Source organism: Camellia sinensis, chromosome 5 (assembly GCF_055761805.1).
Source record: "Camellia sinensis isolate YWXY chromosome 5, ASM5576180v1, whole genome shotgun sequence".
Lineage (NCBI taxonomy): Eukaryota > Viridiplantae > Streptophyta > Magnoliopsida > Ericales > Theaceae > Camellia > Camellia sinensis.
This window is the reverse complement of record NC_138965.1, coordinates 157331680-157359461: the sequence shown is the minus strand read 5'-3', so window position 1 is coordinate 157359461 and position 27782 is coordinate 157331680. Positions and strand designations below refer to the sequence as shown.

The window sequence follows — 27782 nt, the reverse complement described above, 5'->3', positions numbered from 1 at the left end:
TTAAATTAAATAGATTTAAAGAGTAAACAATTTGATAGAACTAAAAAAAAAAATGATTAAAACATTTTTTTTTATCACATCGCAAACACCAATAAAACCACATTTCATTTGACACACATTTCGCACGCACAACAGTGTCAAAATAGGACCACCTCATCGCCGCAACGCACCTCTTCTTCATCATTCTGCGTCTCCTTCTTCCATTTCTCTCTCTCTCTCTCTCTCTCTCTCGCATTAACCATGTTCTCCCTCTCCTCTCTCCACCCTTCCACCACCACCTCCTCCTCCTTCCTCCCCTCTCCCCACCACCAACGCCTCTCTCTCTCCCCTCCACCACCACCACCGTCGCCACCTCACCTCCCTCTCCGCCCCCCAAACCCTCCCCGCCGCCACCACCACCACCGTCTCCGCATTCGCTCTCTCGACGCCGCTCAACTCTTCGACTACGAGTCCCAAATCTCCGATCGCTTCCACAAATCCACCAAGCTCAAGATCGCCATAATCGGCTTCGGCAACTTCGGCCAATTCCTCGCCAAAGCCCTAGTCCGCCAAGGCCATACCGTCCTCGCCCATTCTCGATCCGACCACACAAACACCGCCTCAAAGCTCGGCGTCTCTTTCTTCTCCGACGCTGACGATCTCTGCGAAGAACACCCCGAGGTAATCCTCCTCTGCACCTCTATTATCTCCACTGAAAAAGTCCTTCGATCATTGCCATTTCAGAGATTGAAGCGGAGTACACTTTTCGTTGATGTATTGTCTGTGAAAGAATTTCCTAGGAACTTGTTTATGCAAATTTTGCCTTTGGATTTTGATATTTTGTGTACACACCCTATGTTTGGACCTGAGAGTGCTAAAGATGGTTGGAATGGGCTCCCATTTGTCTATGATAAGGTCAGAATTGGGAATGATGAGTCTAGGGTTTCGCGGTGTGAGAGATTTCTTGATGTTTTCGCGAAAGAGGGGTGTAGAATGGTTGAAATGTCGTGTTCGGAGCATGATTTACACGCGGCTGGGTCGCAATTTATAACCCATACGGTGGGGAGGATTTTAGAGAAGTTGAGATTGGATGCAACGCCGATTAACACGAAAGGGTACGATACCCTGTTGAATTTGGTGGAGAATACTGCGAGTGATAGCTTTGATTTGTATTACGGGTTGTTTATGTACAATAAGAATGCGATGGAGCAGTTGGAACGGCTTGACTTGGCATTTGAGTCTTTGAAGAAAGAGTTGTTTGGGCATTTGCATGAGGTTCTGAGGAAGCAATTGTTTGGAAAGGTGGAAAGGTTGGTGATTCCGGAGGAGAGACCTGTGTTGTCAAAGCTGCCTCAGAATGGGGAAAGGTTGGTGATTCCGGAGGAGAGACCTGTGTTGTCAAAGCTGCCTCAGAATGGGTCTGCATTGCCATCTCCTTCAGATTCTGTAAGAGCCCAAGACAATTAGAAATCTATAAACTTGGTATGTGAGATTGGTACTCCCTTTGTTGTTTATTTCTCAGTTGAATTTCTGTAAGGCTAATGTGTATGGTTTTTTCTTGGACTAAAATTTGAATTCAGTTCTAGAAAATATGTTAACAATGCTGATCATGCTGAATTTGGATGACAGTTTCTTTTTGTTGGTCGGATGATTAAAATGACACAAATGGAAATGTTGTGGGTTAGTTTTTACTGAAAGTATAATAGAATAGATGGTCGATTCAGTTGTCTTCTAACTGTAGAAGTTTGATGTGTTTCTGTTATGTAAGGACTCAAAAAGGACGTCAAAACTGTTTTTCAAACCTAACCTACATTGCATTAGATGGGCGCGATGTGGCATGGTCCATGTTCTCTATTTGGAGCATAAGAGCATAAAGCTGTTTATATTGACTTCTACTATGCATTCGAAGTACTAAAAATAACAATTGCTTTATTTCAAAATTACCAAAATACTTGTGAACATCCAACATTAATGGTCCCTAGCTCACCTAGTGTATGTGTACGATTGCACCTTGCACATGTCATCTCCTTGCCATTCTGTGAGCTCTGCATGTTAGCTAGCACATGGGAGACATGGACCTCCACTATGAGCTCTGCATGTTTGCTCTCTTTTGATTGGGTCATGTCATTCTCTTGGTACTTAATGACACAATCCTCTTTGGACGAGGATGTTTCTCAGTGATTCAGTGCCCCATTATGTGCCTTTTTTTTTTTTGAACTGGCCTCATTATGTGCCTTGACCTTGACATATTGTTGCTTGCCTAGGTTGGTAGTGGGCCTAAGGGGTTCTTTGAGCTTGGTTCACAATTATGGTGTAGCTTTGCTGTGCTATCACTGTAATTCCTGTGGTTGTGGTATGGCATGATGGGATTGAGGCCATATGATGTACCATTACCATTCATGAGATTCATAGGATTTTATGGTTCAGTTGTTAGGATCATGGGTGCTAAGGTGTGATTACTGATAGGTTGTGTCTTGGTTAATCTTAGAAAGAGAGACAACCACATGCCTGGGCCACACCTCGTTTCTAAGGATTAATATCATGCTCTTTGCACCCACCATCCTCAACTATATGGCCCACTATCTCCATTATACATCTCTAGACTCGCCACTGCTAGTTGAGTTCGCTTTATAAATGGCGTGTTAGTCTCAGCAAGATGGACCCTGGCCTTCTACCAGCTAACCAACACACCTCAGTATATGGCAGCAGCTAGTGTATGTACCTTGGAGCTCTATAATTAGAGGTCTCCATCTCCATGGTAGTTGGTCAACACCCATGATAGTGGAGGTTTCAGTAGTGCCTTGGAATACTCTGGAGGATTTTTCCATCTTCTCTGGTTTCAGTAGACCTGAGGTATTTACGACTCAAAGCTAAGCTGTGGAAGACCCCTATCAATGACATGCCATATTTAAAGTTAGTTAATGGCCTAGTAATTGCTGCGTGATCCACTTTATAGTTTGGAGCATGCACCACAAGAACCGCCACATATTGCCATTGAAGCAAAGAAAGTTAATGTAAAAGAATCAGATGATTTTTGTCCCAAAAGTAACTACATGTCCAAAAGATTCCACACATTTCATATGCACTTGAAGGTGGCTAACTTCTTGTCTATGTCTTCGGATGGATAGAAAAAGGGGTATATGACACGGAACCTTTTGCGACGGTTTAAAAATCATGGCAAACGCTTGCTTTTTGCGATGACAAATAAAACCGTGGCGAAATTAAAAAAATCTAAGATCGTGGCAAAAAATAAGATTATATGCGATGGTACATTGCCTGTCGCAAATTTTTTTTGTGTCTTGCTATTTATTTATTTTTTGCAACACACTTTGTTAGTTCGTCACAAAATATTTTATTTTTTCTCATTCATTCACGAAGATCGTTAACATCGTCACAAATCCTAATCTCTAAATTCGCACCCACCCCCCGTCCCTCCATCTTTCCTTCTTTTCCCAAATCTCACTCTCTCTCCCTCTCTCTCTCTCTCTTGTGCCCAGTTGTCTCTCTGTCTCTCGCAGCAGCAACAACAACAGCGTGGACAGTCCAAGTAACCCTCCTCTCCTCTTCTCTTCTTTTCTTTCACTTTCGCTGTTAATACATCAAAAGCCACACACACACAGAGAGAGAGAGAGAGAGTGACGGCGGCGGAAAGTTCCACCTCCACCCAGCGCCACCTCTGCACAAGAGGGCATCAAATCGGTGTTAGGACATCGATTAGCACTAGCGCCACCTCCATCTCTTTCTCTTGCCCATCCATTGCCTTATTGCCATCGCTGCCTCACCTTTGTTCTTCCCACAAGTACATCTCTGTTCGAGGAGCCCTGTCCATGGCTGATTTGGGTCTGATTATAACTTGTTTTTGAGTTAGGTTTCTCGGTTTTTGATCTATTTGACCAATTGAACTCTGATCAGTCTTGTTTATACTGTTTGTTTTTGTTAAATTTCGATTGGGTTTTAGTTATAATCTTTATTTCATCAATTGGGTTTTAGTTATAATCTTGATTTCAAATGGGTTTGTCTCTAAATCTAGTGATGATTTGGGTTTTCTTGACTATTCAAACTAGCGATTGTTTAAGGGTTTTTGATTTGGGATTTCATCAATTGGGTTTTTGATTTGAAGGTGCGATTGTTTAAGGGTTTCTTGCCTTCAATTTGACTGTTAATAGCTTGGAACATGCAATTACTAAAATTTTAAAGTCAACTAATTTTGTTTAATTGTTGAGAAAAACTATGGAATTCGTCTTTGGTTTTTTTTTTCCTTAAAAAAAAAGTGAAACTTGCAACAAAGTTATGGTCTCGGTGTAAGTTGTACTTTCTTAAGTATAGGGTTTAGGAGGTGGGAATGATGAAAATTACATCCAAATGTTTTGGTATGTGATAATGTTATGATCTAAACAGATTGAATTTTGGTTGTTATAAATTTCAAAGGGTTTCCATGATATCCTTTAAGTGAAAATGACAGGTGAATGAATGAAAGGGGTATGTGAAATGAGTTATGGCTTAGGGTTTTATTTATTTTTTTTCATTTGAGATTTTTCATGTGCACAACAGCTTAGAATGCCATATTGGGAGAGAGAGCTCTTTCTAGGTTTAGAAAGACAAGCATTGAACTTCTGATTTTGTTGGAACTTATGTGTCAGTGCAATTTATTCCAGTTGAAACTTAGTGATGATGTAATAGTGAGTACAATTACCTTCAGATAAAACTTCATATTTTTCAAGTAGGAAATTGCAAGTGAGAGTCACTAGTCAATGGTCCATCTTCAGTTCAAATAGCAACAACCGACTCATAGATCATGTGACTTATTATGCAAGACAAATTACTATTCTTTTTTATGGTTAGTTAATTACTAGAAAACAGGAGCATTGAGAGTGGCTTGATAAAGTGAAAATGAAGAAGAGTGATGTGGGTTTGTGGTGTGAGAGAATTGGGTTTTTATGGAGTGCGGTGAGATAGAGGGTGAGAATGAAGTTTGGGTAAGGGGGTGTGTTTTAAGGTGGCAAGAGAACATTAATATGGTGTTGAGAGAGAGAGAGAGAGAGAGGATGGGGTGTTGATGGTGGTGAAGCAGCTAGTGGTTTGCTTAGCAATGGGGGAAAACAACTGAGTGAGTTGGGGGTATTGATGTTGAAGTTTTTTGGTGGTTAAGATTGAATGATCTTCATTTTTCTTTGTTCCATGGACAGCCTTATGGATAAAGTTTCCTCAAGATGTTATGGTGGAAAAGCTCAATTAAATAAAGTAATTTTGAAATGTTGAAGTTTTAATCTGAATTTTGGGTGTAATGTTGTTGTAGGAATGTGATGCAATAGGCATAGTAGATACTCATTGGGGGTGTTTGGGAACCAAAAGTTGAGGCTAAAATAACCTCAAATACAAAAAAAGCCAAATAGCCTACTGAACTAATAATTTATATTTATAAAAAAAAAAAACAAAAACAAATGCACTGGCAGCCAGCAGTGGGTAGGCCCAGCCTAGTCCCACAGACTGAAAAGACACTTTTGCCCCTATAGAGTAATTTTGGGAAAAGTAAAGATAGGGACAAATTTGTCATTTCAATCTCAAACATCATTTCAAACACATTTTTCAATGTAACAATTCCAATAAAAATCCATCCTATCTTCCCAAACACAAAAACTAAAATAGCCTACTAAAATAGCTAAAAAGCCTCTAAAATAACCACTTCTCAAACACCCACTTTATGCTGTTACTAACAATGTGCATTGGCCTCCAGATCCAATTTTTGCCAAGTTTCTGATCAATGGAGCATGGATAAATCACTCAGCCAAAGCAGGGGCAGCCTAGATAGCATGCATCAGCAATTGTAGCAGAAGCTAGAGCATGTTTCGAAGTGTTAAGATGGTGAGTGATGTTGGTTACCATCCTAACAGATTGCCAAGTGTTAGTAAAGAGGCTCAAGGAAGAGAATGAAGTAGATGGAGTGGAATCTAAAGAACATCTAAATGGACATCTGTTATCTATAGATTATGTATGTAGAACTGAAGTACCTAGGTAGGTAGTGCAAGCTGCAGGTGAGGCAGCAAAGTCAGCCTCTATAAGGGTCTGTTTTGTGTTTTGTAATGATTTATTTTGATAGGACTATATGCACCTTAACCTTCCTCAAAAAATTTAGCCAAAAGTTTTAGTTTGATTTGGGTGTAAATTGTTATTAGTGGTGATGGCGGTGATGTTGTTGGAGTGGCGACGGTGGTAGTGGATATTTCTTTCTTTCTTTCTTTTTTTTTTGTTTTTGCTTTTTGCTTTTTTTTTGGTGGTATTATTGTACTTATGCTTCTCCTTTGGTTTTTGACACATTACTTTGTTGAAAGAATGTTATCTATATTGATATGTTAACAGTGAAATATTTACCATTTTGACCCCACTAATTTCATTCAATTATGAGCAGGACTCTTTCACACATAGTTTCAAGTCAATTCCTCCAGAACCTTGGAGCTGGAATGCGTATTTGTTTCCTCTCTGGTGTTTGGGGGTGGTAGTTAGATATCTGATCCTTTTTCCAATAAGTTAACCCTTTTATACTGTTGAAAGCATGAAGAAATAAAGACAGCAAAATAAATTTTGAGAAGGCATTTTAGATGTTTTGTGGTCTTGTTTCTTTTTGGTTCAAGGTTCAATTTATAGTTATTCTATGTGAATATAACTTTCTATTCTATTGTGCATATCTACTAATGTAGTGCTAAGAAGCACGAACACTTTTAAAATATCAAATGCTTTATTTATTTATTTATATTTATTATTTTTAATTTGATGCAATGATTCTGCATATCTTGGTGACTTGATGTAATTATGTAAGTTTAGGGGAATCAGTTGAGTCATCCGAAAGGAATGACTTATTTTTCTAGTTTAACATTGTTTTCACAGAACAGCTGTTTGGGGAGTTATTATGTGATTGCTTTTATTTTATGGGTCTTCAAATTATTGTTTGCTATGAATGTTACCTTCCATATTTGATGCATCTCATTTGATTATGCATGGTTCTAGTATTGACAATAGGATGGATAGTATTTCTTGCAGCATTCTTTCCAGTACATGTCCTATTGAAAGGACATGATAAGTTGAGGAAAAAGCTGGAGGTATGGTTGATTGCTAGTTTACTTGAGCCTCATTGCTATTGTTTCTTGTCTATTTGTACATGCACTATTGTTACTATTGTACATGCACCATCCTTTTATACGATTAATATATCATCAATATTTCAAGCGCTTGAAACCGATTCTCGGTTTTGAATCTAGAGCCTAATTCTCCATTTGTAAAAACTTGTCCTTTAGAAACTCGTTTCCGAACTAGTTGTCACACTAAAATGGTCAAACGTCATTGGATGTCAACGAAACTTAATACTCATGACTAACTAGGCACAAATGACTTGTAGGAAAAGATGGGATTCGAAGCTTATTCCTGATTTTGAATCTATAGCTTAATTTCTGTTTGTGAAAACTTGTCTTTTAGAAACTCTTTTTTCCGAACTGGTTGACATACTAAAATAGTCAAACGGCATCAGATGTCAAAAAAACTTAACAAACATGACTAACTAGGTACAAATGACTTATAGGAAAAGACGAGACTCGAAACCAATACTCGGTTTTGAATTTAGAGCCTAATTCCCGTTTGTGAAAACTTGTCCTTTAACCATAAAATAATTTATTCTTGAGCTTTGGCAATCTAACAGCATTTGTTTTCACTTGTTACTGAAGGTTTTGTATTATTTTGAGATGTCAATAGCTGTATAGTAGTTCGTGATCAAATGAGACATGCATGTTATGCTCTAGTGTTGTAGTTCTTTGCCTCTTCTGTAGGTCGGAACTTGTTCTAGGTTAATCATATTGTACAGCTTTGATAATTTCATTGAAGGCTTATAGCATACTCAATTTTGACTGGGCCATGAATGCAAAGATAATTTATACTTTATGCCTTTTGAATTCTGCTGAACTTGCTTAGTTATTGGTTATGTATTTCCTTGAAGAAACAATGGAAAAAAACAATAGAATATAAGGGGATAGAAAAGGGACTAGGTGATCTTGATTCTAGCATCCTATTTCTTTTAATGTGTTTAAATTAGATTCTGAATTATTTTTTTTAATTTTAAATTGGGAACTCCTTAATGGAGAGAAGGAAGGTCTTATCCAGTTGCCATATCCAGTATTCTGTCCTCTGGTTGAAAAATATGCTACAGTATGTATATGTTAAGCATTTTTAATTTAGTGGTTCATTTAGTATAATTTGAAATGGACTCTCTTGATATAATTTGGTTGAGAAATATCTAACTTGGTGCTTGAAATATTACATACAATCTTATTTATTTATTTATTTATTGAAATAAATATCAAATGTTTTATATTTTCTGTATGCTTGAAATTAATTATATTGGAAATGATTTTTTTTCCTTTCTTTTTTGCAGATGTAACCTTTTTGAGTAAGTGATGATATTTTTGCATATCGATATTGGAGCTTACTATTGATATTAAAACAAGCTATAATATATATGTTTTTTTATTTGTGTTGTCGATACTTTGGTTTTGTTTTAGATACAAAAATTTGAGTTCTTGAATTATAAAAAATTATTAGTCTTGTTGGAGGATGTTTTATATATTTTTGTAAAGAATGTTTGGTTGATATTGTATTGTTACAAGGTACATATATATTATCATTCGTATGATTTTGTGAATGTGGCTGTAGATGTGGATGCGGGTGGGGATGTATTTTATTTTTGAAAATATTAATAATGTGGATGTGGATGCGGGTGGGGATGTATTTTATTTTTGAAAATATTAATAATTTGTACAGTGAATGAATTAATAAAATATATATTTATTTTATAAAAATAATTTTATTGCGATAATAATAAACCGTCGCTAATGTAATCATTATTTCCTTGCATTTTATTAGCGATGGGTTAACCTGTTGCATATACATATTAGTTCAAATATTTAGGGATGGTTTAAGCAGTCGCGGAAACGGTGTTAATTTAATTCTAATTTTTTGGCGACGTTTTAGACTATCGCCAATAATACTTTTTGCGACGTCAAATAACGTCTCTAAAAAAGTTTTGGGCGACAGCAACCAAAACCGTCGCTAAAAGTGGAGTTTTTTGCCCTTTTTGTGTTAGATTAAACTGTCGCAAAAACTATTGATTTACCATTGCTATAAAAAAGCGACGGTTTGTAACCGTTGCAAATACCTTTTGTCACCCTCCCTTCCACCACCCTCCATTTCTCATCGCTACTCCGTCGTAAAAAGTCTTTTGCGACGGCATGTGAACTTTTTGCGATGTTTTAGACCGTCACAAAAGTTCCGGTTTTTAGTAGTGATAGTTGTAATTGAATCTCCCCACTATATGGAAATGCAAGGGTGGTAGCCCCAAAGCTCGAAGAATGTTGTTGAACATCAAAGTCTCATTTAGGATCTCAAGCAGTTGATTTTTAGTGTTCGAAAGGGCGTTAGAAAGGGTCTTATTATGTCTAGTTTGGTTTATCATTGTTGCAAAGAGTTTTAGTTATGCTTTTTTATTAAGTTTCAAGAGTTAAGAGGTATTTTGCCAATCTTAGAAATTTTTGGACATGGACTGTAGATAGCGGGGTTGGGGATGTAATGTTTTTCCTTCTACTTTGTGGATGATGGAACTTCATGGGATATTTCCCTTCTACTCTGTGCATGATATCAAATATCCATTGAAGTTCCATTATGCACATAATAGAAGGGAAAACATGATAGCCCCCACCTGATGGGCTGGTTGGAAAATATATATATAGAGAGAGAGTTCTGCATGTAAGTATAAATTTTTTTTGATATGTTTGCATCTGCATCTACAAATGCAAAATTTTGAGGTTGTCTCATGACATTTATGTGCACTGGTAATTTTTTTTTGTTTGAAAAGTTATTGTTGTTTTCACCTTTGATTGACCAGGTGTGCTATTTTATTTTTCTGAAGGTGCTGTTTGGTTACGTGGCACAATGACTCCCGGATCTATCCAGCTCAATGGAGAACTATTAATGCAGATGACAATCTGGTGGTGCACAAACCTACTATTCTCCTATTGTAATATAATAATTTTGTAGCCTTCAATTTGTAGAATCGTTTTTTTTTTTTTCATCCATTTGTTGTACTCTGCCCTGTATTAGGGGATTTATTTATTTGTATGAGCAGTGATAGTAGGCAGTAGAACTCAATCCCGTTGTTGGGGGAGCTCCCCTGTGGGAAATTTGTTTTCATCTTTTTTTTGATCCTTGAGTGACATGAAATGGAATACGCTTATCCTTTGTTTAAGGCTGCTGAGCTTTGGTTAAATTTGTCTTTCTTCCCAATTCTGTTTCTCTGCTTATTGTCTGTGTATCTTGGTTAGTGTTTAGGGTTAAGGAATGGCAAGAGATAAGATGCTATTGGACTAATGGGAGTGAGCTGAAAATCACTGCTCTCATGATATGTGTCATGTTGATGCCCAAGTTAGGTGCCTGGCAACTAGCTTTTCCCGTGTTCTTTTGAATTCTCTAGTTATGTATCGATAGACATTTCTTTGGAAGGTTTTCAAAATCACAACTTATCTTCTGTCATCTTCTACAAATCCTTGTTGGAGGGAGAGGGAGTGGTGATGGTCACAGATGTGGTTGTCTTGCCAATGGTAGTGGTGTAGAAAAAGACGTGTAGTTTTAGTTGAAATTGTCAACTTCTTGGACTTTATATGAAAGATTTTAGCTTATTGAGTGAGCTCGTTGTGATATATAGAAATGGGTCAGAGGGGCAAAGAATAACCTACGATTAATATTGGTATTTTTAAAATTTTCATTATCGACATCAACGTAAATCTTAATTAACTGCACACCTAACTAATGGAGGGGGATACATATAATTCTTAAAATTACTGGATATTCTCCTATTATATACATTTAACAATTGAAATCAAGTTATTTGATTGTAAAAGTCCATACTCTAAACATTTCTAAACTACAAATTATGGAAGAATTTTTTTTATATACTCATAAACATAAAATTATGCTATTTGTGTTGGTAGTGAACTCTAACCCTGGTTTTTAGTTTTTAAAAATATTTTTATAAGTTTTCAATTTGTATTTTTATATTTTTAATAATTTTTTAATTAATTTTTAAAAATTTATAGATTTTAAACTTAATATACTTGAAAAGTAAATTTGTACAAAAATCTTTAAAAAATTCATTGAATACAACAAAATATGAAAATGTACTGAATTTATATATATATATATATTTTATATTTTTTTGTATTTGGTGAATATTTTAAAGTTTTTTTCCCCCCCACAAATATTAATACTTTTTAAGTGTATTTAGATTATGTGTATTTAAAAAATAAAAAAATTGCATAAATTATTAAAAATTCACTAAAAACAAAAAATATGAAAAATAATAATTATTATTTTTTTTTTAAAATAGACTCAATTTCTAGAATCAAACATAATAATAAGATTTTAAGGAAGTTATTAGAGATACTTGAAGTTTATAGTTAGCCTGATAACTCAATTTTTTGGGGTGATGAGTTAGTGGTCTACCACTATTTTGAAATTGGACTGAGAATTATCTAATTAATTTTACCGTTATGCTAATAGGTCTTCGAGCTGTTGTATGACTAGGTTTAAGGCTTCTTGTTTTACAGCTATCTGTTTATTTATTTGAGAAATTTTTAAACTATAATTTTCGAGAGATTTGCCGGAAGCTAATGATAATAGAAATTGATATCTTAATTTTTTATCTTCTATTTCTTGTATAAGCTCAATATTGGTGATGATTTTAATTCTAAGTTTTTCTTCTAAAGGCATACAATTTTGATTTTTTTTTTAATTCTTTTATGAACAATATTTCCTCAATATTTCTACTTGGGTTGCTCTCCTTATATTCTAAAATTATTTTCTCTAGCAAAATTATTTTTAGGTAATGTTTGTTTTCATTACATGTACTCCCACCTTGAAGTTATGTTTCGTTCAACATAGTATATTTTTATTTTCTAATTTTTACCTTTCCCCTTCTGCTTATAATTTGCCTTCCAACGCCTAACCACGGCTCACACGGGCTCTTCAGCTAAGGTCACTCAGTAATAAATTAGAAAACAACAGATACTACGAAGGTTCAAAGCATGTAATATTAATGAGCAAACAAGCATTCCATAAACTTAGTTTTTCCAAAAAGAAAATAAATTTTTAGAATAGAAGAGTTACCCTTTTGAAATATTTAAAGAAAAAGAGAATCTACTCACACTTCATATTAATAAGGAATATACTTACAAAGATTATATTACAGACTTTGAAATTCTGAAAGACTTAGTACACTTAGAAGTTTTTTAGAGGGGTTGGAGATTTTTACAAAGCAGAGTGAAGGGTTCATTCTTCTAAACAGGGCGGCTCTTCATCTTCATAGAGATAGGTCCATTGGTAAGCTATGCCGGGGCATTCAACTCTTGCTATGGAGAGGTCCTGAAGAAACTGTTGTATGGTGACTAGCTCACTATTATTGCTTTCTTCAGTTAAGGTGTATATATGGGGTTTGAGGTCCTCTATTTCTTGGCTTTTCTCGCAAAAAGATCGAATGATAGAATGCCTGAAGAAATACATTCTAGCACTCAATTGTTCAAATTCCTCACTGGTGAGTTGTCTGGTTTCTTGTTCAAGAAATGGAGCGGGTGCTTTTTCTGGAGCTAATTTTTTAAGCTGGTTGGTTAGGGTTCGAACGGTTGCTCTCAATTGTTTTTCTTCGTCTCAGAGCTGGTCTAGCTCTTCACTGACCCTTTTGCCTTTATCCATAATTTTCTTGAAATTTCTGGTAAGGCCTTCACAATGCCTGCACATTTGAAGAGGATTTTGAGAATCTATCTGAGGGTTAGGACTACTGCTTCCAGTTATCTGGTTAACTGGAACTCCACTAGTAGCAAGAATGGTTGACCGCATCTTGCTTAATGTGTCCAGGTAATCTTTAGCTATCTAGCTGATAAAGTAACTGGTTCCTATTTGTTTTCGGGCATAGGTACTGGCTGACTCAAAATCATAAAATCCTTTATATTGTGGTGTGGGAAAATTTTTAACTAAGGGTTCAACTTCTGTCTAGTCATAGTAAATACCAGGCTTGGTTCCTTTAGCTACTACATAGAAAGAAAAACTTTTAGACAGAGATTTATTTTGGATTTTAGAAAAATATATACTAAGAGAGTTTAGGGCTGACAGTCGTTTAGCTGGGTGGTTATGATTGTTCCAAAGGTTATCTAGGAGACATTGTTGAACTGGGTCTAACTCAATTCCTGTTAAAGATTTGAACTTGTTTCTGCCTTCATGAATGGGAAGAGAAAATCCCCCAAAGTTTATGGTTTTGCTGTTCTCCATTATCTGCACAAAAATTAAACTGGTTATTTTCTTTTTCTAAATAAATTTTCCTACTTAACCAATCTGTTAACCTATTATCACTCCCTTTAATATGTTCAAACTCTACTTTATATCATTGTCCTACTATACAGTCTAAAAATTTTGCCCATCTTCTAGTACTTAATTTTCGCTCGTTAAGTTTATTATGAAATCTAACTATGGCTTCACAGTCTGTCCTAATTGTAAAAGGTTTGTGCAAAAATAATCTAAATTTTTTTATTGCATATACTACTCCTAATATTTCAAAATCTAGGCTAGTCATGGTTGTGTCTTTTTCTTTAAATTTTCCAGAACTATATCTACAAATGCGTTCTTTATTTTTTCTATTATACTTATTAGGTTTAGCTAATAATATTGTTCCCCATCCTGATAGACGTGTGTCTGTTTCTACGATTACATATTCTGATTCTAAGGGAAGTTGTAGGTCTAGTAAATTTCTGCAAATGTCTTTAATTTTTCTAACTAAAGCTATATCTTGTTGATTGAAATATTTTTATCCTGTGGGTGTGGTCTTACTATATAGGGGTCCTATTATTTTACTAAGGTTAGGAATGTACATTCGTGTATAATTTAAAATTCCTAGAAATGATTGAAGTTGTTTTGTATCTTCCAATTTGTCTGGATAATCTAAAATTTTTTTAACTATGTGAGGTTGTAACCTAATTTTTCCATCTCCTAACTCCATTCCTAAAAATTCTATATGAGGTTTATTTAATACCATCTTTTTCTTGCTAATTATTATTCCATTATTTATGAATTCTTCTAATGTTATATATAAATGATCTATACGACTATTTTTATCTGGACTGAATACTAATATGTCATCTATGTATACCAGTATAAAATTATATTTATTAAATATGCTATCCATCTTACACTGAAATATGGAAGGTGCATTTTTTAGTCCAAAAGGCATAACTAGCCATTCGTAATGTCCTTGTGGGCAACAAAAGGCTGTCCAAGGTACGCTTTCCTTTTCCATTTTTATCTGCCAAAATCCCGACTTGCAGTCAAATTTACTAAATATTTTTGCTGTCTGTATTCTGTTTATGAGCTGATCTTTATCTGGTATATTATATTTATCGTCTTCTGTATTATCATTTAATCTTTTATAATTTATAACCATTCTGGCTTTTCCTCTTTTTATCTCTGCATGATTTCTAACCATAAATGCGGCGCTCCTATGCGGGCTATTACTAGATCTAATTACTCCTAAATCTAGTAATTCCTTAATCTGTGTTCTAAATTCTTCTATGTCTGCCGGTGTATGATCTATTTGTGCTGATGTAATCCTATAATCTTTATTTTTTATATCTAAACTAGCTAAACCTTTATTTCTTTCTCAATATTTCATGGGCTGTTCTCTTAAAATCTCTGTTGTTTCAGCTAATCTTATTATTTCATCTAAATCATTTTTTGTTCTTCTGTATACTGGTTTTTTCTTTAATTTCCCTATTTTTGCAAAAATTAATTCTAAGTTAATTGTTGCTTGAAAATCTTCTAGGTTCCAATAGTCTCTAAATTCTTCTAAATCTTCTAATTCATAATTTTCTATGTCTAAATTTTCTAAAGAAGTATTTGCTATCTCATCAGGTATATACTTTTGGGCTAACACAGGAAAAATGTTTCTACTAGGAAATAAAAAACTAGCGGGACCTGAATCTACTCCTATGATACCACCACGCTTTGCACGCAACTCTGATGAATGGGCTATGGTGCTAAGGGCATATGCTGTAGGTGTATGTACAGTGCGTTTGAAGAAACTAATGTTGTTTTGGTTGATAAACATGCCTCCCTGTAGGCTAAGTATGAAGTTAAGTCCTAAGATGAAAGGATGATTTTGTCGAGTATTTCCAATCCAAACTTGAGGTAATGAGAACCATTCTATATGTTGATCTTGAGAACCTAGATGATGAAAACTAATCTATGCTCCATTGATGCAATGTGTATATGTCTGTTTAGTGCCATCGGCCATACTGACTAAAGCTGAGGTTGTTAAAGCTGTGCTTCATCCTGGTGGAATGATGTGTTGTTCAATGTAGGATTTACTGGCTCCTGTATCTATCATTGCATCTATACTAAGGGCTTTTTCTATAAATTTAATTACACAAGAGATCTCAACTAAATTTGGCTTGGGTATAACAGGATAATTAAATGGTAAGTATGCATTATCTGGTTATGCTTGAGAGTATTGACTAAAGGGTTGAGAATCAACTAGGTGACTAATTCTATAGAATTCATATGTTCTTCAATCAGTTTACCTTTTAAAGGGTGTTTATTGTGAAATTGTTCTAGTTGCTGTTTAAGCTATCTATTTTCTAGTTCTAAACATTCTATGTCAAAACTAGTCTTAGTTTCTATCTCTCGTATTTGAAGTTTAAGTTCTCTTACTTGTACTTCTAGTTCTCTAATTGTTAGATGTAATTTCTACTTTCTATACTATGATCTTCTAGTATCTCGTTGTTATTACCTAATGTTATCTTGTGTGTCATGTTTAATTTTTCTAGACAAACTACACAATAGGTTATACTGCATAATAAACACTAAGCTCTCTTATTCGTGGCTGGAAACCAATTACAATAACTGTATCTAGTGGTATTAAATTCTAGTCCTATTTGAAAATTATGCTGGCATTCAGTATCGGCATTACATTCCATCATAAAGAAAGTATCATGAGAAGGAGTCGTTCCTATTTCTTGGTTGAGTTGTCCTAAAAGATTATCTACATCTGTATCACTTTCTGAATCACTTTCTAAACTTATGGCTTCTATTTGATATTCATAATCGCTGACTATGCTATAGACTTCTGAATCATCGCTATTTATGCTAACTATATCTTCTTCTAAGTCTTCTATAATATGTAATCTTTCTATTTGTTTATTAGTGTTAGGCCTTTGTCTTTTTGGGCAGTTTTTTGCAAAATGATTGGGTTCTCCACATATAAAACAATTGCATTTTTTACTGTTGGGTTTTCTAACATATCTTTGTTTTCTTTTATCTCTTTTTTCTTTGGGTAGTTGCTTATATTTTATTCTATTAAAAGTTCTACTCTTTCTAATGAATTTCTGTTTTTCCACGGTTTTCTATATTTTTTTCTTCCAATATTTTTCTTTTCTATATTTTGCATATTTTTTGTATTTTTTCCTATTATATTTATCTTCATATTGCTGAGGAATATATATTATATTGATACAAAAATCATAATTTTGTTTTTTCAAATATTTCTGTATTTTAACCTCTATATATTTTTCTCTGAACTTGAAAAACGTATAAACTATTCTAGGTCCTATTCCTAAAATTTCTCTTATTTTTACTTCTCCTGAGGCTATTTTAGCTGGTAAACTTGCATAATAAATTGACCATTTATTTTATATCTCTCTTCCTAGCTCTCTGGGTAGCTTTCTAAAATATTTATTTCCGATTTCTTCATCAAAACTTTTTTCAGTTCTAGCTGCTATGGCTAAGTATTTTTTACTAAATGGTACAATATATTTCCAACTTCCTAACGTTATCTGATCTAACTCGGTTAATGATATGCTTTGAGCGGAATCATTTCTTCTAGAAGGGTCATATCCTATAAGTATTTCTTTTATAAAACTAGTAAAATTTCATGGGTTATCTCCTAATTCTTTAAGCTGTTTAATTGTTTCTTCATATTTTTCTTTAAAAGTTAGATAAATATTATAAGCTGAATCTCCTAAAAGTGTTTCCATATATTCCCACATATCCGTTGATTCAAAGGGATTACTCGTCCATGCCTTTACCGTATCTTTTTCCCATTTTTCTATTACTTCTTGCCATATCTGAGGGTCGAATCTGGCTAAATTTAAAAGGGTTCCTTGATTATTGACTGGTTGTAATTGTATACTCATATCTGGTTGTCTACGCTTTCCATGAAATCTATAACTTTTATTTGGATCTGCTTTACTGCGTCCTGAACTAGCTAATGGTCTTCTTCCTCCTACTGCATAATGCATTGGTTCTACGAGATCTTCTATAGTTGGTTGTGTGTTACTAGTTCCTGTGCTTTCTGTATTTATGTAAAAAGTATCTTCTAAATTAGATTGTTTTGGCATTCTAAATATTTTGCTAAGATGTATTTTATCTTCTATGATATCATCTACATATTATGTATGGAATTCTTGGTCTAAAAATGACACTGCTTCGTCTTGGGTATCTGTCACGACCCAAACCCGGCCCTATGGGTTTAGCACCGTAACTGGCCAGTAATCCGAGATTACCGAAGGCCTGCTGAACAGTAATACAGTAAAACAGAGTACAGGGCCTGGCGGAAGCCAATACAGTAAATAAATAGTGTCCATTGAGCTGTGACAGTCTGTATGCGAAAAGGCTTTTCATGCATTCATACATAAACAGTACAGAACAGTATGTACAATATTGACATCCATGCAAACTAGGGACTCAACCCTACACAACAGTACAGAAAACATCCCGTCTGTACAAAACAGTACGGTCTATACAGAATTTACAGTCACACAGTACAGGGACCTAATCCCTTGGTAACAGTACAGTAAACCGTCAGTCTATACAGAACAGTTAGACAGTACAGAAGACAGGCGGGGGAAAACAAACAAAACACCCCCAAGCCAAAGCATGGCAACTCGGAACCTCGCAGTGAGGCACAAAGGCTGGCTTGACAAAACTGGAGTTACCCTGACGCTCCTAGCTCCGATCTGGTGCCTGTACACCTACATATATATATGAGCAGTGAGCTAAAGCCCAGTGAATAACATAAAGCGTAAAGGGGTTTAGAATGAATGTCCTTACAGTAATGAAAACAGTTCAATTCAATCAGTATTTCAGTTGTTCAGTACAGTAAACAGTCATATGTGGTACATCCATTAGCATAACAGTAACAGTAGGTCTTAAAAGACCGAACAGTAATGATGGCCATCAGTCAGTAAACAGTAGTGGTTCCACGAGGGAACCGACAGAGATCTCTGTAACAGTAACAGTAACAGTAAACCGTAGGTACTAAGGATGCCACAGTACAGTTCAGAAATAAAGGACATACATTCATTCAGTAATACCAGTTCAGTAAACAGTTCAGTTTAGTATTCAAAAGATATCAGTTGAACATATCTTTACACAATCATTACTCACAGAGTTCTGGGCTACAGTATGCTAGAGCGTGTCTCCCCAGTTGCCAACCCTACACAGTTCACAGGTGGAACACACACTAAGCTATACAGTTGGGAAATATAATAACTTAATCCCTAATTCCTCGGTGTGTTCTACATCTATATCCTCAACAAGATGCCTTAAACTAGGCCTAAGAATGCCTAGAATGGGATGAGGATGCACAGATGTACATTTAAAAGCATGTTCAGGATTTTCAGAAAAACAGAGTCCCGCTCGAGCTCAGGTTTCCCCGCTCGAGCGTACAGGCAAACAAAGGTACACGCTCGAGCGCAAACTTTCCCGCTCGAGCGTACTGTAAAAGTACTGGATGGGTGAAATCTCCGCTCGACGCCCGCTCGAGCTTGAGACATGACTCCGCTCGAGCGCCCAATACTCCGCTCGAGCGGACTGCAAAACAGTGCAGAGAGATGCTGGAAGCTCGATTTTCCCGCTCGAGCGGCATTTCCCCCGCTCGAGCGGACGACTGAAATCTGGAAATCCCAGATTCGAGCTCCAGGTTCAAAACCAAGCTCAAAAGCATCAAAGCCAATCCTCTTGGGCCCATTTTCTGGAAAACATTTATAAACACATAGAATATCATGTTTCAAAGCTCAATTTTTAAGAAATCAAAGCCCAAGGGTGTTTAATTCAAACTCAATTTAAACCATTTTTCCAAGGACAATCTTCAAACATGACATGCATGATCTTTAAATCATTTTCAAAGCTTTAATGCTGTTTCAAAAGAACTCAAGCCTTCAAAAACAAGATGAACTCATGGAGTATGACCAAAAGATGGACATGCATGTGAGGTATGATGAACCACAACCTCAAAACTTCAATAATACTAACATGCATGCAAAGATTGAGCTTCAATCCACCATTAATGAACCAAATCATGACTTAGCTCTACAAATGAGGCATGAACCATGCATGAATCAACTTAAGGACAAAATCAAAAGATGAAATTCATACCTAGGTTCCTCGAATGCAAGTCTAGAGGTTCAATATAGCAATCTACACTTCAATTCCAAGCAATTCAAGCCAAATCAACAAGAACAATTCTCTCTCTCTCTAACTCTCCTCTCAAGGTCGGCTAAGCTCGGGAGAAATGGCTGATGGAAATGTGTTTTTGATACAAGGTGTAATGAGGCTCAAACATGTATGTTGAGTGGGCCACTAAGGGTGGCAATATGGTAAATAAACCAAACTCTTTAATTAGCTTATTTTATCTAATTTAATCATACCTAATCAATTTTCAGATAAATATACCATAAAATCACATTAATTATGTGGATCATAAAACATCAATCAATTTCTAATTCGGCTGCCGATATGGCCTTCAATTAGTAGTTTAAACATATAAACATGAACAGATAATCAGACAATCAAACAGATAGAATGCAATTTAACTAACCTATACTCAATCAATTCAGTTTCAATTTCAGTCAGTCAGTTATCAGTCATTATCCGTTTCGTTTAACAGTAATCGGTGATTATCGGTAATCGGTCAGTCATTAATCAGTAAACAAACCCGGCCCTATGGGTTTAGCACCGTAACCGGCCAGTAATCCGAGATTACCGAAGGCCTGCTGAACAGTAATACAGTAAAACAGAGTACAGGGCCTGGCGGAAGCCAATACAGTAAATAAATAGTGTCCATTGAGCTGTGACAGTCTGTATGCGAAAAGGCTTTTCATGCATTCATACATAAACAGTACAGAACAGTATGTACAATATTGACATCCATGCAAACTAGGGACTCAACCCTACACAACAGTACAGAAAACATCCCGTCTGTACAAAACAGTACGGTCTATACAGAATTTACAGTCACACAGTACAGGGACCTAATCCCTTGGTAACAGTACAGTAAACCGTCAGTCTATACAGAACAGTTAGACAGTACAGAAGACAGGCGGGGGAAAACAAACAAAACACCCCCAAGCCAAAGCATGGCAACTCGGAACCTCGCAGTGAGGCACAAAGGCTGGCTTGACAAAACTGGAGTTACCCTGACGCTCCTAGCTCCGATCTGGTGCCTGTACACCTACATATATATATGAGCAGTGAGCTAAAGCCCAGTGAATAACATAAAGCGTAAAGGGGTTTAGAATGAATGTCCTTACAGTAATGAAAACAGTTCAATTCAATCAGTATTTCAGTTGTTCAGTACAGTAAACAGTCATATGTGGTACATCCATTAGCATAACAGTAACAGTAGGTCTTAAAAGACCGAACAGTAATGATGGCCATCAGTCAGTAAACAGTAGTGGTTCCACGAGGGAACCGACAGAGATCTCTGTAACAGTAACAGTAACAGTAAACCGTAGGTACTAAGGATGCCACAGTACAGTTCAGAAATAAAGGACATACATTCATTCAGTAATACCAGTTCAGTAAACAGTTCAGTTTAGTATTCAAAAGATATCAGTTGAACATATCTTTACACAATCATTACTCACAGAGTTCTGGGCTACAGTATGCTAGAGCGTGTCTCCCCAGTTGCCAACCCTACACAGTTCACAGGTGGAACACACACTAAGCTATACAGTTGGGAAATATAATAACTTAATCCCTAATTCCTCGGTGTGTTCTACATCTATATCCTCAACAAGATGCCTTAAACTAGGCCTAAGAATGCCTAGAATGGGATGAGGATGCACAGATGTACATTTAAAAGCATGTTCAGGATTTTCAGAAAAACAGAGTCCCGCTCGAGCTCAGGTTTCCCCGCTCGAGCGTACAGGCAAACAAAGGTACACGCTCGAGCGCAAACTTTCCCGCTCGAGCGTACTGTAAAAGTACTGGATGGGTGAAATCTCCGCTCGACGCCCGCTCGAGCTTGAGACATGACTCCGCTCGAGCGCCCAATACTCCGCTCGAGCGGACTGCAAAACAGTGCAGAGAGATGCTGGAAGCTCGATTTTCCCGCTCGAGCGGCATTTCCCCCGCTCGAGCGGACGACTGAAATCTGGAAATCCCAGATTCGAGCTCCAGGTTCAAAACCAAGCTCAAAAGCATCAAAGCCAATCCTCTTGGGCCCATTTTCTGGAAAACATTTATAAACACATAGAATATCATGTTTCAAAGCTCAATTTTTAAGAAATCAAAGCCCAAGGGTGTTTAATTCAAACTCAATTTAAACCATTTTTCCAAGGACAATCTTCAAACATGACATGCATGATCTTTAAATCATTTTCAAAGCTTTAATGCTGTTTCAAAAGAACTCAAGCCTTCAAAAACAAGATGAACTCATGGAGTATGACCAAAAGATGGACATGCATGTGAGGTATGATGAACCACAACCTCAAAACTTCAATAATACTAACATGCATGCAAAGATTGAGCTTCAATCCACCATTAATGAACCAAATCATGACTTAGCTCTACAAATGAGGCATGAACCATGCATGAATCAACTTAAGGACAAAATCAAAAGATGAAATTCATACCTAGGTTCCTCGAATGCAAGTCTAGAGGTTCAATATAGCAATCTACACTTCAATTCCAAGCAATTCAAGCCAAATCAACAAGAACAATTCTCTCTCTCTCTAACTCTCCTCTCAAGGTCGGCTAAGCTCGGGAGAAATGGCTGATGGAAATGTGTTTTTGATACAAGGTGTAATGAGGCTCAAACATGTATGTTGAGTGGGCCACTAAGGGTGGCAATATGGTAAATAAACCAAACTCTTTAATTAGCTTATTTTATCTAATTTAATCATACCTAATCAATTTTCAGATAAATATACCATAAAATCACATTAATTATGTGGATCATAAAACATCAATCAATTTCTAATTCGGCTGCCGATATGGCCTTCAATTAGTAGTTTAAACATATAAACATGAACAGATAATCAGACAATCAAACAGATAGAATGCAATTTAACTAACCTATACTCAATCAATTCAGTTTCAATTTCAGTCAGTCAGTTATCAGTCATTATCCGTTTCGTTTAACAGTAATCGGTGATTATCGGTAATCGGTCAGTCATTAATCAGTAAACAAACCCGGCCCTATGGGTTTAGCACCGTAACCGGCCAGTAATCCGAGATTACCGAAGGCCTGCTGAACAGTAATACAGTAAAACAGAGTACAGGGCCTGGCGGAAGCCAATACAGTAAATAAATAGTGTCCATTGAGCTGTGACAGTCTGTATGCGAAAAGGCTTTTCATGCATTCATACATAAACAGTACAGAACAGTATGTACAATATTGACATCCATGCAAACTAGGGACTCAACCCTACACAACAGTACAGAAAACATCCCGTCTGTACAAAACAGTACGGTCTATACAGAATTTACAGTCACACAGTACAGGGACCTAATCCCTTGGTAACAGTACAGTAAACCGTCAGTCTATACAGAACAGTTAGACAGTACAGAAGACAGGCGGGGGAAAACAAACAAAACACCCCCAAGCCAAAGCATGGCAACTCGGAACCTCGCAGTGAGGCACAAAGGCTGGCTTGACAAAACTGGAGTTACCCTGACGCTCCTAGCTCCGATCTGGTGCCTGTACACCTACATATATATATGAGCAGTGAGCTAAAGCCCAGTGAATAACATAAAGCGTAAAGGGGTTTAGAATGAATGTCCTTACAGTAATGAAAACAGTTCAATTCAATCAGTATTTCAGTTGTTCAGTACAGTAAACAGTCATATGTGGTACATCCATTAGCATAACAGTAACAGTAGGTCTTAAAAGACCGAACAGTAATGATGGCCATCAGTCAGTAAACAGTAGTGGTTCCACGAGGGAACCGACAGAGATCTCTGTAACAGTAACAGTAACAGTAAACCGTAGGTACTAAGGATGCCACAGTACAGTTCAGAAATAAAGGACATACATTCATTCAGTAATACCAGTTCAGTAAACAGTTCAGTTTAGTATTCAAAAGATATCAGTTGAACATATCTTTACACAATCATTACTCACAGAGTTCTGGGCTACAGTATGCTAGAGCGTGTCTCCCCAGTTGCCAACCCTACACAGTTCACCCATTTTCTGGAAAACATTTATAAACACATAGAATATCATGTTTCAAAGCTCAATTTTTAAGAAATCAAAGCCCAAGGGTGTTTAATTCAAACTCAATTTAAACCATTTTTCCAAGGACAATCTTCAAACATGACATGCATGATCTTTAAATCATTTTCAAAGCTTTAATGCTGTTTCAAAAGAACTCAAGCCTTCAAAAACAAGATGAACTCATGGAGTATGACCAAAAGATGGACATGCATGTGAGGTATGATGAACCACAACCTCAAAACTTCAATAATACTAACATGCATGCAAAGATTGAGCTTCAATCCACCATTAATGAACCAAATCATGACTTAGCTCTACAAATGAGGCATGAACCATGCATGAATCAACTTAAGGACAAAATCAAAAGATGAAATTCATACCTAGGTTCCTCGAATGCAAGTCTAGAGGTTCAATATAGCAATCTACACTTCAATTCCAAGCAATTCAAGCCAAATCAACAAGAACAATTCTCTCTCTCTCTAACTCTCCTCTCAAGGTCGGCTAAGCTCGGGAGAAATGGCTGATGGAAATGTGTTTTTGATACAAGGTGTAATGAGGCTCAAACATGTATGTTGAGTGGGCCACTAAGGGTGGCAATATGGTAAATAAACCAAACTCTTTAATTAGCTTATTTTATCTAATTTAATCATACCTAATCAGTTTTCAGATAAATATACCATAAAATCACATTAATTATGTGGATCATAAAACATCAATCAATTTCTAATTCGGCTGCCGATATGGCCTTCAATTAGTAGTTTAAACATATAAACATGAACAGATAATCAGACAATCAAACAGATAGAATGCAATTTAACTAACCTATACTCAATCAATTCAGTTTCAATTTCAGTCAGTCAGTTATCAGTCATTATCCGTTTCGTTTAACAGTAATCGGTGATTATCGGTAATCGGTCAGTCATTAATCAGTAAACAGTATGAGGGTTGTTACAGTATCTCCGCTGGCTAAATATTCATAATATCTTGTATCTAATATTTTATTCATATCAGTTAGGGTGAAATTTTCTAAATCTATCTCATCAATATTATATATCTTATTTTGTGATATTATTTTTTCTTCTGTCATTACATAAAGTTGATTTATGTCACTACGGTTATCTTGATTTTCTTCCCTATCTATACTATTAAATTCATCATCTTCTGATTTTTCTAGTGCTACATATGTATATTAAGTGAATCTTACTGCATAATTTCTATCTGCTCTTTGATATAATAAGTTATCTTGAGGGGCTAACCTTTTTTGTCCTAGAAAATCTCCTAAATTCCAATCTAGTTCTGCATTATCTTCGGAATTAAATTTTTTAGCTGGTAGTGCCTTTATTCCTTTTGCTCCCAATAACTTAACTATCTGATCATTTGTAAGTCTATAATGAGTATTACTTTATGAGACTGCTAAGCCTAAAAATCCTGTGTAGACTAATAAATTATTTTCTCTCCTTTTCAATTTGTATCCCCTACTTTCTATTCCTATTTTTATCTTTTTATGAAAGGTCGATGTTGGTAATAGGAAATTTGGTGTAAAATAAACTATTCATCCTTTTGAATTCATATCTAATTCATAGCTGTCTAAAATACTTTGTCCTACATCATCAAACCTATCATCATAAAGACATTCAAAAACTTTAGTTTCTAAATTTTCTCTGGTTAAAGGCTTAACTCATCCTACAATTAATCCTAAGTGGGTCATTTTAAGGTGTTCATTTACTGCATATTTATAGCTTTCTTTGTCTATTAAATTTAGCTCTATTTTTTCGTCTTCATGAGTTACACTAATCATCTGTTCGCCATAGTGTTTAAATAGATATTGTTTTTTTATGAACCTTTCCTAGCTTATATACATATTTAGCTGGAATTAATTCTAATTTTTTTTCTTAAATTTTTCTATTTGTTATTCTACGTCTATAAATTCTTCCATTTTAATATCTTCATCTTCATTACGTTTTTTGCTACTACTACCTTTTACTAGATGTTTAAACATTTTTATTTTCTGTAAATTCTAAAATGGGTTTCTTCGGTAATTTAAGCTTTTCGAAATATCTTGCTATAGCTTCTTCGTTTATCTGAGATTGGGGTTTGTTTACTGATCCTTCTATTTCTTTTTCTTTTTGAAGTATTATTCTTTTTAAAGAAGCTAAACAATTTTCTAAACTGTGTAATTGTTCTGATAGTTCTTCAAATTTTTCACACAATCTGATTAGAAATAAAATTTATATATTATTTTGTCTTACTGATATTTTATCTGACTGATTTATTCTTTGATAGTTACTGATTCCTTCTAGGTTATTATGAAAATCTTCTGCTTGTTTTAAAATAATCTGGTAGTCCCTATTTGCTTTTTTTATCACTACGAAGATCTTATTAGTTGTTCTAAAATTTTTAATTTCTGTTTTAAATTATCTTGAATTTGGTGAATTTGTTCTGTTTGTTTAGCTATTTGATTTATCTGGCTATGAATTTTTTTAATTAATTGTTTAAATTCTAACTCTATTTGTTTTGAGCTGCTAGCATTTATAACTGAGATTAGAGTTTATATTTCTAGCTTAGTAGGAAATTTTTCTAAATTTATATTTGTTTGTTTTTTGTATAATTGAATTGCACTAGTCTTGGATATAATCTAATTTTTTATCTTGATCTTTAATTATACTGCGAGTATTACGAAGATAGTTTATAGATGAAGTCAAAAGACTACTAATTTTATCTACGTCCTTTTTAATATTTTCTGCAAAATTAATCTGATAATCTACAAAACTATTTAACTGAGGATTATGTTCACTATGAAGCTAATGTGTAAAAGTACTTTCAAAATTACAATGAAATTTATTTTTACTTATGTTAAGATGATGGTTATGATTGCTAAGTTCTAAATCTAAATATTCTACTCTTTTCATACACAAAATTAACTCCTATTTTAAAATTATTAAAAGCTACTATAACATGAAATTTATAACTAAATTGTCCGAAAATAAAAACTACTCTATCACCATAGGCAAAGTGCATAAACTAACTTAAACTGTCCTAAAACTGAACAATATAATTGTATGGAGAGAGGATAAGGAGAAATTCTGTATTATTGATCATAATCTTATGATACAAGAGAGAGCCATAGAGTAGGTAAAGAAAAAGAAAGTTCTAAACAGGAAAGCAATAGAATAGTAATCTTAGGCCATGTTTGTTTGGGTGGACATGAGCTTGGGATTAGACTAATAGTCCAATAAAATTATTAATCCGATATTTGGTTAAACAATTGAAGTACGGACTAATTATTTTAAACTTGACTATTAGTTAAGATAGGATACATAATCCAACGGATTCGCAGTCCTAGGAGTATTAGTCATGGGAATGCTAATCCAGTCCGCCCAAACAAACATGGCCTTAGAGTGTGTTTGTTTGGACGGACTGGATAAGGGGGGATTGCAATTCATTGGGCTGTTAGTCTCGGGATATATTGCCCCCGGACTATTTGGTTGGATTGGATTTGTATCCTATGTTTGTTTAGTCATGGGATTAGATGTCTGGATTGGACTATTTTTAGTGAATCCAATGTTTGGTTAGACGGACTGGATAAGGATAAATGTTCAAAGACTATTTTATCCTTGTAATTTATAATTTTTATTTAATATATAATTTTAAATTTGTAATCTATAATTTATAATTTAACAACACTAAAAAAAAATTTATTTAATATGTAAATTTAATTTTTTAACAACACTAAAAAATTTAATTTATAAGACCATAATTTTTAATTTATTATTTTTAATTAAATTAAATTTATAATTTAAATTTTTTATTTAATATATAATTTTAAATTAACAACACTAAAAAAATAATTTATAAATATTTAAAAGACTATTTTACCCTTTTCTAATTGTTTGCCAAGTAATAGCATGAGGGTAAAATAGATATTTCAGAGCCTAATTCTATGGAATATCAATCTACCCTCTCATGTGATAAGATAGTCCCACAAATATGAGACTAATAGTTCGAGAAGATTATTAATCCAGAGCAAAAAAAATTGAAACAAACAATGGACTATTAATTTGGTAAAACTAATAATCCAATCTTACACTCTAATCCTTCAAAACAAACACACCCCAGGGCTAGCCGAGTACCAAATGAGACCTTAAGATATGTTTGGGCATGTTCGATCCGACCCGATCCGAACTTGTGGGTTCCACAAACAAAACTGATGAATCCAAAACCAAGTATTACATCA

The 27782-nt window shown here is 35.1% G+C and overlaps 1 protein-coding gene across 13 annotated transcripts; it reads left to right on the top strand.

Moving 5' to 3' along the window:
* The first annotated feature begins 104 nt into the window (after positions 1-104).
* On the top strand, positions 105-10282 carry LOC114309941 (arogenate dehydrogenase 2, chloroplastic). 13 transcript variants are annotated; one of them, XR_014328596.1, is made up of 4 exons: positions 105-1461; positions 5714-7073; positions 8396-8410; positions 9926-10282. XR_014328596.1 is itself a non-coding variant. In XM_082867852.1 (3 exons), the coding sequence occupies exon 1, from the start codon at positions 241-243 to the stop codon at positions 1444-1446; it is 1206 nt and encodes a 401-aa protein (XP_082723978.1). In that variant the 5' UTR covers positions 128-240; the 3' UTR covers positions 1447-1461; positions 8396-8410; positions 9926-10282. The 13 variants fall into 13 exon arrangements, 3 of the variants coding, with proteins under 3 accessions (XP_028111624.2, XP_082723978.1, XP_028111625.2); XR_014328598.1 differs by having other exon boundaries at positions 130-1461; positions 7015-7073; XR_014328601.1 differs by having other exon boundaries at positions 130-1461; positions 7003-7073.
* Positions 10283-27782: the final 17500 nt, after the last annotated feature.